The following is a 13,629-nucleotide window of genomic DNA, read 5'->3' as shown; positions in this document are numbered from 1 at the left end:
TAGCCTGTGTTATGGGTTGCAAGACAACGATATATTTAATACAACATACTTACTTAAACATACATAAATATATATAAACATCCATAATACTAATAATAATAATAATGTTACTTCATTTCCCATGTTGACACCTGAGGAGTTTTGCAGTAGAAACCAAATAAAACTTGCGCCTAGATATTACAGCGAGCATATACGCAAGGACACATTTATATTTCAAGACTAAAACGGTTGCCTTATCGACTCTTGCGATTTTTCGATGCCAACCAACAATGTGCAATTAATTTGAGCACACATTAAGGCGAAGAGTAAGCAGAAAACACGCAAACATGGTGTTTTTAGACAAGTTTTGTGGTGAAAGTATAGCATTTGGAGCTATGAAAACTACTTAATCCTGTTACACGTATCCTTAAGTCTTATTTGTAGGTTTCTAATGCTTGCTGTTGGTTACAGTTAACACTGCCGAGCCTTTTTGAACTACCACTTTTCTTTGAAGTTAAACAAGTTTTTTGGCATGACGCATTTTTTTGGTACCTCTCTCAGAAAAGTTATTCTTATAGCTTGTACTTTTTTGTGTAGGTTCATTTATTCAGATTAGTAGTGAATAACGAGGATTGTAAGCATATAAACTGTTTTCCAACCAAGAATTTTGAAAATATTGACTTTGTTACATAGATGGCGGGCCGGCAGCTGCCGCTGGCATTAAGTGTCGCCTTAAGAACAGACATACATCGGCAAAAGTGTATCATTGCTATATTTTAATTGACGAGAACCATCATGGGATAAGGATGACGATTATTATAATGTTTACATGAGGTCTAACATACAGGAACATTGATTATGTTGTAAACCTATGTAACAAATAAATGATTATCCGTAACTAAGTGTTGCTATAATAATATAAACTATTGTTCACGATATACCGTCTTTTATTATAATTAAGCTAATGGTTACGATTTTACACACACACACACATACTCACGCCTTGTTCCCGTCGGGGTAGGCAGAGACAATAGAATGCCATTTGCTTCTATCCTTACAAACCTCACGCGCTTCCTCTACATTCATTACGATTTTACGTTTAATGTAAAACCTATGCAGAATATATTTTTTTCTCAATTCTTCTCGGATAGATTCTAAATCGCTTTGGGTTACATCTAGTATTTGTGTAAGGAACATTAAGCACTATGATTCAATGTTGGACAAAACTTGGTCCAATGGCCGTACAAATTTGGTCAATCTCTTTTGAGCATCATTTTGGCCTCATTCCGGGGTATCTGTAATTGTTAGGGAGGATATGTGCTGTCGCCGACCGTGTCGGGAATTCTGAGAGTAGGGACCTCAGTAACGGTAGCCCAGAAATGGGTCACCTTATGGACTGCGTTCAAACGGCAGTCGTGCATTCGTAATTACTGTAATTAAAAAATATTAGATATTTCCGTGTTTATATCAGGCTACAAATAAAATATTATCTCGGAGTTGTACTTATCTGTTTCATAACTGCTGCACTGTTCTGGATTGCCCTTGATGATAAGTATAATAAGTAGTGCCTTCTTGACTTTTCATTTAATTTCTAATCTCCACTACATTTAAATTAATCCAAGAAAATAAGTAGATACCTAGATAATTAATTGAGTGTTTTCATTGCTATTTCGATGTAAGTATTTTAATTTAACGACCATAGGTATCAAATATATAGACTATAGTTAATTTCAAGTCATGAGTCATGGGATACTCATCCCAACTTACCTGTCTGGAAGTTGTGGTATAGTATACGGGTATGCGACCCCGGCTCCCCTAGCTATTACTGTCCTAATTCTTGCCCTCCTGGGCGGTAATATCCTACATTTCCTATATCCCACTTTAACTTACCAATCTTCCTTTCACACCACCTATCTTTCCCATTCTCTATTCCTACCCTCTCCGCCAATCCAACATCTGCCGCGCGGATGGATGCATGGCTAGGGGCAAGCCTAGTCGTTTGCGTGCCACACTGCCCTGGGACCGGGCGACCCAGAATCAGGCTAGCCTTACCCTGGCATGCGGGGCTCTACTGGGGTGGACAAACCTTTCCCTTGCTTTTCGTGGGAACGCAATGGAGACTAATAAAATAGGTTAATTCACCAAAATGGCGGCGATGTGGTTCGCCACCCATCACGTCTCGTTTCTCGCGGGGGCGAAAAGCGGCCCATGGAGAGCCGCTTTGCTACGTTGAATGTAATAGTAGGAGTGGATGATAAGGTAGATGAAGTATGTCAGATGATGGATGAATGATCCATAGATATTCTGTGCGTGAATGAAACGAAGAGGAAAGGATGTGACACCACGGTTCATGGTCCCTACACGGCATACTGGTCCGGAGTCCCCCAAACCAGCCGAGGCTGTCAGGGAGTTGGTGTGATTCTTTCCGATCGAATAGTAGAATGTGTGATAGAGCATGAATGTGTTAGCCCAAGACTCCTCTGGATTAGGTTAAAAGTCGGACTCACTCGCTTGTTTATCCTTGGGGTCTATGCACCGAAGGATCTGTTCGGAGGTGGGTCATTAAAAGCCAAAAAAGAGAGAGAGGAATTTTGGGACAGCATGAGAGAGGTCTTGAATAAATGCGGAGAAAATGAACGGATCGTGATGTTAGTGGATTTTAATGGGTGGGTTGGAGTAAAGCGTGATGGGTATGAAGGAGTTCTGGGTACGTTTGGGGACGAGAGAGTGAATGAAAATGGGAAAAGCCTGCTTGAAGTATGCTTTTGTGCTGGCGAAATGGGCAAGTACCAGGAGACTGGTGCAAAGCTGTAATCGTGCCATTGTATAAAGGAAATGGGTCACGACAAGACTGCAGAAATTACCGCGGTATAAGCCTTCTCAGCGTCGTCGATAAATTGTATGCAAAAGTGTTGATTGAAAGAATTGTGAATGAAACAGACGAAAAGGTATGGGATGCACAAGCGGGATTTAGAAAGGGAATGGGATGTACGGATCAGGTCTTTTCCTTGCATAGCCGAAAAGTTTTTGGCTAAAAACAAAAAGGCACTATTAAAGGTCAATTGCACGTTCGTGGATCTAGAAAAGGCCTATGATAGAGTGGTGAGGAATGAATTGTGGTCAGCATTGTCCGCAAGCGGTGTGAGCAGTGACCTCATACGAGCATTGCAATCTCTTTATAGAGATTCTAGTGCTTGTGTAAGGATAAACGGGGCATACACTGATTGGTTTAATATCGAAAAAGGTGTTAGACAGGGATGTGTAGCGTCACCGTGGCTGTTTAATCTGTTCATGAACAATTGCTTGACAGGTTTAAAAGAGAATGACAGTGGGTTGAGAATGAATGAGTTACTCGTCAAATGTTTTCTCTATGCTGATGACCAAGTATTACTTGCATCTTCAGCCGAGGAGTTGCAAGAGATGATAACTGCTATGAATGGAGCTTTTGGTAGAAAGGGAATGAAGATGAATGTAAAGAAGACGAAAGTGATGGTGCTTGAAAGAGATGAGGTAGTGACAGACTGCAATATCGTGATTGGAGATGAAAAAATTGAACAGGTGAATGAGTTTGTGTATCTGGGTTCTAAATTTACAAGAGATGGAAAGTATGAGAGTGATATTGAAAGAAGAGTGAATGCAGGAAACATGGTGAATGGAGCTTTGCACTTCTTTATGAACAGTCAGAAGGTGACTAATAAGGCTCGCTTGGCTGTGCATGAGGGGGTGTTGGTACCAACACTCATGTACGGAAGTGAAAGTTGGGTATGGCAGAAGAAACATGAAAGCAGAATAAATGCAGTTGAGATGAGAGCGTTGAGAAGTATGATAGGAGTTAAACCAAGTGACAGGATAAAAAATAGTGAGATAAGGCAACGTTGTGGTCTGAAAGAAGATGTTGTAACAAAAATTGAGATAGGTATGCTGAGATGGTTTGGACATGTCGAGAGAATGAATGAAGAACGATTGACGAAGAAAGTGTATAAGGCCAGTGTGAATGAAAGTGTTGGAAGGGGTAGACCTAGGCGGACGTTTCAAGATTAAATCAGAGACGTCTTGAAAAAAGGCCAGGTCAAGAGTACCCTAAACCGGAGAGCATGTATGAAAGGAATAATGAGAGTGGACGAAGCGAAAGAACTATGTAAGGATCGTAGCAAGTGGAAAGAAGTGGTCTCTGCCTACCCCTACGGGAAAGAGGCGTGATTTTATGTATGTATTAATTTCAAGTACCTACCATAATATGTAATAGTAATAAGGGTTTTTTTAATAGGTACCTGTAGGTACTATTCCTACCTATATCCAAAAACTATGTTTTAACGGCAGAAATATTACCATAATATTATTTTGTAATTTCAAAAACGGAAGCTTAAAAAATACTTAATTACAGCGCCATCTTTTAGAATGTAAGAGCAGTACTCTACTTTCAAATTAAGAGTTACTGCAATTTTTACTAGATGGCGCTTTACAATAGATGTTTCCGTTTGCTTTCTCATTGTATGGCTCACGTCAATCCTGAATAGTTAAAACAAGAGGTAGTGCCTTCTATATAATATCTCCTATGTTATAGTCGGCCTTATTAAGCAAAGTACCTTAAATAATATATTTCCTAATCTTATTTCGTATTTTATTGAAAAGTTGAATGAATACCAACACCTATGAAAGACCCCTAACCCTAGCTCACCTGGTACATGGCACGTAGTTTATTATTTCTTCTTGAATATAAAAAATATATATAATAGAAAAAATCAATTAGATTTTTTCTTGAATATAGTTATGTTTTTTCTAACATAATATAATAGGACAGTGAAGAGTTAGGATGTTAATCATCAACTTAATTTTTTTCCGAAGCGCAAAATTTAAAACCCAAATTATAAATTGATTTAATAGCCCTCTTTTTGAGCACAAAAATACTATGAACATCTGCAACATTTAGGTTTTAATATATCTACTTTCTCTTCAAAAACATATCGTCACTTACATGGGAACTTAATATGATGTAATAATTTGTTCTCTGTTCTTTACATAACTCAAGTTCACACTTATCTAGGTACTTAGAATATTCTTCTTCAGAAAATTTATAATTAAGTATACACATTTTCTGTCGTATCAGAAACTACCTATTTAAAACATGTTTTTATAAAATCTTTGAAATAATGTAGTGTGATAACATACATTTATGTTTCAAACGAGTTTAATCTTTTAACAGATGAAGGTAGACTATTAAAAAGTTTTGCGCCTTCAATAAACAACATTTCCACACAATAACAAACATAATATGACATAATGCTATGGAAGTACGCAAAACTAGTAGGCTTCATAAGATACAAAATAGCTTTAAGGGTAAATGTATACACTTTTATTATAAAGTCCTAGCCACTGTTCAGGCATTATCTATCAATTTTAAATATTTTATTTAAAAATTTCACTGTCGTAAATCCTACTACACCACAGCTGAATATCTAAGTGACCGGTGAGCCTGGGACTAGATTATTATTATTTGATAGCAATAGCAATGACAGTACAATATTTCATTAAAAAGAGCGCAAAAAAAGAGTGCTATGAGAGTTTATGGCGCCGCTTCTTCTCTCTCAGAGCGCTAGTAGTATCTAGTATATTAGAAATGACATCAAAAAAATCTATAGGAATGAATTTTCAGAAAATAAATGATATGCCTTTCAACACACCAATCGACATGTTTTCACATCAGACTGATCTTTTAAACAGCAAAAGCTGCAGAACATCCTTCTACTAAATTGCCATTATATGGGCCCCACTATAGTTTATTAATACATTTAAAAACATTAATAATAGGAATTAACTATTAATAAATATCTGTATATTATATCAACATTTGACACCTATAATATAATTAATTAATTATTAATTACACTATAATTTATTTAGTGTTTTGTTCTTATTTAATTACTACGAAAAAAAAGGATTTATTTGAGATAAAAAGATTATCTGAAATAATAAAACACCTATATAAGTTATATATTTTATTCCAACTATAACTAGACAAAATAAAAGCGAATGTGTTACATGACTGATAATCTTATAAAAATATTAGGCTGGTTACACATCATTTTCATCCAACAAATTTAATCAACAAAGAAAACCAGCATTTAAGGACCCATTACGCCTTATTATAAAAATATCATAATTAAGATTTGAAGCAGGATTCAGGGACATTTTCAGTGCTTTTCAGGGATGTCGCCAATGGATTTCTTATGACGTCTGATTGCATCCTCATGCCGCTTAATCTGTTCCTCATGGAATGCAATTTCTTTGCTCAAATGATCCTTTAGGTTCGCCAGTTGTTCTTTTTGCTGTAAAATTATTATTATTATTAAATAGAAGTCCCCAACAAATCAAAATCATAGCTGTCAAAAGATATCCTCTTTTAAAATGGCACTGCTCAAGAGGTGGGCCTTTACCTTCCCTGAGATATGTTTGAGGGAAGCGATGGCTTGGTACATTTTTTTAATGAAAATAAGGGACGAGACGAGCAAGACGTTGAGTTGATGGTAATTGATACGCCCTGCCCATTACAATGCAGTACCGCTCAGGATTATTCTGAGCGGCACTACAATTACTGGGCAATGAGACATAAGATGTTAAGTCTATTTTGCCCAGTAATTTCACTAACTACGGCGTCCTTCAGACCGAAACACAATATAGCTTACACAGTACTGCTTCACGGCAGAAAAAGTCGCCGTTGTATTACCCATAATCTAGCCGTCATCCTCCCACTGGTAAACACTTGGTAAATCTTTAAGAACAGGGGCTGCTTGCGGTGGCTGGTCGGTCCTGTCTTCGGGGATTTTTATATTGATAATAAATATACCATTTTCACTTTACTTATTTACAGTGCATGCGGATTGACACATTTAGTGCACTCGTTACTGTTTTGAGTTTTTTTATTATGATTAAACAATAATTTTGGTACATAACATTACATATAATGTTTGTTTCCGAGTCATGTATGTTTATATGAATTTATGTATGTTTAAGTAAGTTTATTGTAATAAATATATCATTGTTTTGAAACCCATAACACAGGCTATATGTTAAGCTTAACTTGGGGCAAGATAATTTGTGTAAAAAGTGTGTCAATATTATTATTATATATTGATTGTATCAAATATAACGTAAAATGCAAATGAAACTGTAAATATAGAAAAAATAGTCTTCAGTTGAGAAGAGCTGTTGGAGCTGATTCCTGCCGCCCACTTCACACGACACGCCATAAATTATGATATCATCCCCACCATCCGGATATCTGGCGTTCCTCTACAGTGCGGTTTTCGAGAAACTTTCTTCCACATACAACCAAGATGTGGAATGAGCTTCCTTGTGCGGTGTTTCCAGGACGATGCAACATGGGTACCTTCAAAAAATGCGAGTACGCCTTTCTATAAGGCCGGCAGCGCTCCTAAGACTTCTCTGGTGTTGCAAGAGAATGAGAACATCAAGTAACTCTTATGCTACATTGTCCGTTCCTCTTTCATAAAAAATTACATTTGAGCTTTTTAATTACATTTTACAGAATTAATAGGAACAAAAATACGAACAGAAACTTCTTGTCTATTAATAAAAAATGTAGGGAGTATATTTACGAATTAAGACTTTTATTATAAGCTAGATATCCTGAGGACATTGGTTGCAGGTTTGATCCGCACTGCTAACAATACACACTTATAGGTATTTCGCTTTCTGAGTGTATGTGTATCTTAATATGTGAGAAGAAGTCGAGGGCACAGGATAACATTCACCCATCGTGTTTAGAATGTATGCCCCTGAGTTAAGTCCGGTGCTAACGCGCTTATTCCAGTACGCTTACAAAAGCCGCAGTCCCAAACTCATGGAAGGCAGCAAATCAGGCAACATCTCGGATCCGGATTCCGGCGTACTGAACTTCATGCCCTTTACCAAAACCTCCCTGCTCTCCTAAATAATTTAGATCATGACGAACCGCCAGCTCTAGACTATCCAAAGGAACTGATTCACATCGCATTACAACATATTAAAAAATAATTTTTTGGTGATCAGCTAAATAATCATCAATCTGAAATCAGTAAACTAAAAGAAATAAATATATATTTTTAGAATAGAGGCAGAATAGAGAGACGAGGCGGCCAGTCCATACAACGCTTTTAACGTTCAGGGTAAAATGGAAGGCATTAAGACCGCGTTAAAGGTGACCTAAGTGAAGGAGCAATCAGGTCATGTCTGCTGTGGGTGGCCCCCTACATGAATGACCTCTTACAGAGAGAGATGGTTTTACCAGTGGGAGGCCCAGGATGCCGGCTAGATTATGGGTACCACAACTGCACCTACTTCTGCCGTGAAGCAGTAATGTGTAAGCATTACTGTGTTTCGGTCTGAAGGGTGCCGTAGCTAGTGAAATTACTGGGCAAATGAGACTTAAGATCTTATGTCTCAAGGTGACGAGCGCAGTTGTAGTGGCGCTCAGAATTTTTGGGGTTTTTCAAGAATCCTGAGCGGCACTGCATTGTAATGGGCAGGGCGTATCAATAACCATCAGCTGAACGTCCTGCTCGTCTCGTCCCTTATTTTCATTAAAAAAATATATATGAGGGGCATTACATCTGCCCCCACTAAAACTTCTTGACAATCACGACTGCTGTCAAAAGGACATCGATCGAGAAGAAAGCGTATACTACATACATATATTCGTCTCAAGTCCTAATTAATACAAAACACAAATTGTAGAGAAAATTAATTTTTTAGTTTGAAATTCTTGGTTCTCTTTTCTGTGCCTAAAACCTCAAATAATTGTGGAAAGTACCTGTAACATTTTTTTGAAGAGAAGAACAAACTAGCATACATATGGCCCTATAACACCAAAGAAATCACAAGAGCGTTGCAACCTTATAAAGTGTCGAATAAATGTATAAATATGTAACCCTGTTTTATTTTATGCAACTGCAAAACCAAATCACCTTTTTATAGAAGTATTCATCTTCTCGGGCAGCTTCCATTTTGCCAAAGGTGCCACCAGCCTCACGAATGGCGCCACCACCACCGCCACCCTTACCAGCGCCAGATCCGGGCTCCCCGGAGTACATTCTGAAACATAGTGTCATATCATCCATAACATGTTTTATAGTGACAACACATTTTGACTTTTACATAATATTGTAACGAAAGCCACCTCCAAAGTTAAATTTTCGCGGGAGTTATAAATTCATTATGCACCTTCCGGCGTTATGAAATCTCGATATTAACATCCCTAGCTGTATTGTAAACCAGTTGTTTACAAAACAAGTTGTTTATTCTTTCTTACTACCTACATCATTTTGGAATAATCCTTACCGGTATATTTGTTCATTGTAATTATCAGTGAACAATAGGTGCGTTATAAAAAGATGAAAGATCTAGTATCTTTCATCTTGTTTGTTATTGACAATCAGTATTAGGGTGTAAGAGTAATTGGTACCTAGTAAGTAGTGTATTACTGACTGTAGGGATGTGTAATAGATTCTAGTCTTGACAGGTGAAAATATATACTGCGGCTATACGTAACACAAATTGAATATATATATTTTTTGTAGCTGGAGGAAGACAACAAGAACCCTTTCTGGTATACTGATGCTAGGTACATAGCAACTTGATGTCTACTGTGAAACTATTTTGCATGAAAACACCCTGGGTTCAAGTCTTTTTGAGCACAGTACCAGTTTTTCACTCCACATGCAATCTTTTATTTTTCTTTCCAGGTGTTTCGTTTCTTACAATGTTTTTCTTCACTATAAGAGCATCCAAAAAAGAGGAATTTATGTATTTGAAAACATTGGTACAGGTGGGCACTGAACTCCTAGATGTCAGGCATTGGTTATAACCTTTGCACCACCAACACTTTAGGTGAATCTGAAGCTAAATGATCACTAGCTAACACTGCTGAAGGAAGTTTGTTCCACATTTCAACTCCTAAAATACAACATCAAATTGTTTCATACACAGCATGACAAAATAATCCTGGAGACTATGACATAAGCTTGTGAATTTTTAATATTTATAGCCCAGGTTGGCAGAACACAATAGTGGGCTCCACACATTTGTGTTGACTGTTTTTATTTTATTTATCATAAGAAATTTGTTAGATTTTGTGATAGTTCCAATTAAAATTTCATAAAAAACTGTATCATCAAACTACCAATTATATTTTGTATAACTATCACCCCTTCGTAAAGCCACCTATGTTGAGAAGACAAAAAAAAACATATAATTATGTTATTTTAAAAATAATCAATAGATATTAATTATGCTATGAAAATAAAATAAAGAAAAAGTAGTATACTTCATTTAATGTATAATCAATAAAAAAAGGTAAAGGTCAATAAAAAAAATTAAAACTTGTGCATGTAATTAAATAAACAACAGCTTCAACTTATTCCAAACCGGTATGGGTAGATGCTTCTGTAATTCCAAAACAATGGTACAGTGATGGATAGTGTCCCATAACAAAAACTGCATATATACAGTAAACTGCTAAAAAGAAGAAAGAAAGAAGAAAAAAGAGCTACCTAAATAAATTTAAGCCACAACTTCATTAGCACAATTACTGCTTGTCCTGGAAACTAAGAATACATGTTTGTCTGAAAAAGGACATGCAATGTTAATTTTTAGCCTGTTTATTGGTACATTAAATGTAATCGAAGACTATTCTCACAAGCTACACTTTCTTGCTAACTGTTAATTTACTAAATTTGCACCTTTATTTAAATTTGCGCTTTATTTTAGTGAGAAATGAGAATAAAATAACAGTTTTCTAACAAAATTATTGAACTTGAGTAGATTCCTGAGTAGGTATTATAATTATGAAGGACATTCGCTTGTTCTTGGATGTAAGAACTAAGAGTAGCAAGGCTCTTAGGTTAGGTTCTTACTATCTTATTAAAAATAAGATTAATCATGACACAAAACAGAACAATAATAATTGTCCTACGAAATAGTAGATCCAGTATATTTAACAAAGATAGTAAACTAGTGAATAATGGCAAATCTATGATGTCATTGTTATTTCAGATAATATCGTTCACTTATCAGAAATGTTTTTTATTATTAACAAGCTGAGTTGTAATGGTTGTTCGTCAGTGTAAATATATTTTGAGTTTTGACCGCCTTTTTGGTAATGAGGAATGCCGACCGGTGGCATATTGCGTAACAAATAAGCACAAAAATAGATATAATAAGGATTACCTTATATTTGTAAGAGCACGTAGCGACAGCACTCTTGTTCTTAAAATTGTAGCCATTATGTATTATTTAAAACACTTAAAATTTTAGATTTTAATGTATTTGAATTACGCAGCAGAATCCAACAGAAAACGATTGATATTTTTTTAGTGTGTTTTCGACTTTCGAGTATAATCTTTTATCAATGTCAATGTCAAACCATGTTGTCATTTGACAGTGTCAAATATTATACCAATTGTCAATATGTTAATGCCAAAGAGATGCCAAATATTCCCAGATAAGTAATAAATATGGAGAGAGACGGGAGTCATTGGCGAAATAATTTGCGCCCGCCTGATGCAGCCACACACCATATCACATTAATTTAGTTGAAGTGAATTACATATGGAGGGTGGAGAGACAAAGAGAATGAGAAGAGAGTGTATACGAAAATTGTGAAGTGTGCGTCAAAATGCATTAAATTAGAGTGGCGCCACTCTTAATAGAAGTGCTAAATATAAAATAATACTAATCACTCAAGGTGCACGTTTCCCTATAATAATTCTTTAAGGTTATATTGACTACATTATTTTGTACAACGTAAATTGTTAAATTTCCAATAATTAACTACTTTAGTCGAAAATAATATAATTTTTTTAACTCGGGATAATTCAATACGTTTACAATTGCTACATATTCACCATACTTCATACCATAGTCCATAACCTGTGCCTACACCAGCGCCATTGTGGAAGGTTTTTGAACTGTTATTTACTACATAAGCTGGACACATTTATAACTTTTCTCCCTTAAGAGATGATACTGTCTTCTTGCCTCTACCCTCCATAGTAATAGAATATCTTTTAAGGTAATTATGTCCTATGTACCTTTATTCTATGGTATGTATCGTAGAATCACAATATACTAGCGCATAGACAAACAAAGCGTGCAAAAGAGAAGAACAGATCGTAAACAATCTGCCACGCAAGTATTTTGAATGTTAAACCACTAACGCTACTAACACCACGCTAACGCAAACATTGATAAACCAAGATTGGTCACGCATTATCAGGCTGTCAGTTCTATACGATTCTATATTCTTAGTCTATGGTATGTTCATAGCAAATCAGATATCTAATAATATTATTTTGTTGATGGACCTAGAGACCATCAATAATTCAGGGTACGAGAATTTTACTCTGTATAAGTTAAAAATATATACATGAATGTTATATTTTACTTCAATTTTATAATTTATTCATACTTAACATAAATTAGGATGATCTGTTTGACCTTGTGTAGTACCCTCCTCAGTACTGTTTTCAATGAACGTTCTCAACAACTAAAGTATTGAATTATTTTTCTTGCACGGTGCGCCTCCCTTAAAAAAGGCCGGAAACGCTCCTATGTTTCCTAGGACGTCACGTGACTTACAATAGCCATGAGGTTTCTAAAGACTAAATCGTCTGGATTTTTTTTGTATTCTTTCAACATAGAACAATACAAAACTTTAGGGGTTCATTAAGCCCTACTACTCACCAACCAGGTATGCAGCTCCGAGTATAATAGGACAGGTATGGAACAAGGTTTCAGCTTGCCTCAAATACCTACCCGAAAATTGGTGCCAGCTCTCCTACTAGTCGTGGCGGCGGTGATTACACATTCACAGTTCGCTCGTCATATGTCACATTTTAATCAGTCCCAATACCACATAGAACTTAGATTGGAAGTGTTTATCACAAAATTTGGCTATGAAGCCGAAACTAGACTTATCAGAGGCAAAACAATAATACCGCCTTTCATAAATTTATGAGCAATAACACTTTTGCAATTTATTGCTAAGCTAAGGCTTAAGGGAACATATTTTTCATATATATAATATTGTTATGTAAAATTGGTTTGTATGAATACCCTTTATAAAAAAAAAAAAATTAAAATTTTATAAAAAATTTAGCTGTAGGGATATAGTTCAAATTTAATAGAATACTATAACATAGCTTACCTAATCTAAACTAAAATCTATCTGCATCTATAATATATCTTAATCGAAAATCTTAATCATAAAACCTGCGACTGTTTTTTAAATTGATTATTTACTTTGACTGACTTTAACTTAATGCACTTTATAAGTAATTTAAGCTTCAATATTAGGAAAACGACCTGGAGTGCGATCTTATATATTTTCCAATACTTTATGATAGCTTCCATTAATCATAGATAATTAAGTGATAATATGCAACCATACCTCTTTTTAGTTTTTGCGGTTCGCCCGGAAAAACAGACAAACAGAGAAAATATCTATACACGTATATGTAGGTATATGTATTCTTCAAAAAAATATTGTAGGTACAGGTTTTTACTTTGTAATTCTTTTGTAATGTATATAGATTATCCATATAATGTAATGTATATGGATAATCTATATACATTACAAAAGAAGATTAGCGTCCC

The 13,629-nt window shown here is 35.7% G+C and overlaps 1 protein-coding gene across 1 annotated transcript; it reads right to left on the bottom strand.

Moving 5' to 3' along the window:
* Positions 1 to 5,962: 5,962 nt before the first annotated feature.
* On the bottom strand, positions 5,963 to 11,371 carry LOC126976437 (ATPase inhibitor mai-2, mitochondrial-like). The gene is made up of 3 exons (XM_050824766.1): positions 11,203 to 11,371; positions 8,943 to 9,069; positions 5,963 to 6,305 (listed from the first exon to the last, which is right to left on the bottom strand). Exons 1-3 carry the CDS (start codon positions 11,256 to 11,258, stop codon positions 6,171 to 6,173), a joined length of 318 nt encoding a protein of 105 aa, XP_050680723.1. The 5' UTR covers positions 11,259 to 11,371; the 3' UTR covers positions 5,963 to 6,170.
* Positions 11,372 to 13,629: the final 2,258 nt, after the last annotated feature.

Source organism: Leptidea sinapis, chromosome 40 (genome assembly GCF_905404315.1).
Source record: "Leptidea sinapis chromosome 40, ilLepSina1.1, whole genome shotgun sequence".
NCBI classification, from domain to species: Eukaryota; Metazoa; Arthropoda; class Insecta; order Lepidoptera; family Pieridae; genus Leptidea; species Leptidea sinapis.
Note: the sequence above shows the minus strand (reverse complement) of the source record. Positions and strands in the feature narration are given on the sequence as shown.

Excerpts from the sequence above, each read along its gene's own strand:
- LOC126976437 (XM_050824766.1), bottom strand. The coding sequence starts at position 11,258 with ATGGCTACAATTTTAAGAACAAGAGTGCTGTCGCTACGTGCTCTTACA. Across the intron at positions 9,070-11,202 it reads CGTGCTCTTACAAATATAAG|AATGTACTCCGGGGAGCCCG; the intron begins GTAATCCTTATT and ends ACTATGTTTCAG. Across the intron at positions 6,306-8,942 it reads ATGAATACTTCTATAAAAAG|CAAAAAGAACAACTGGCGAA; the intron begins GTGATTTGGTTT and ends ATAATTTTACAG.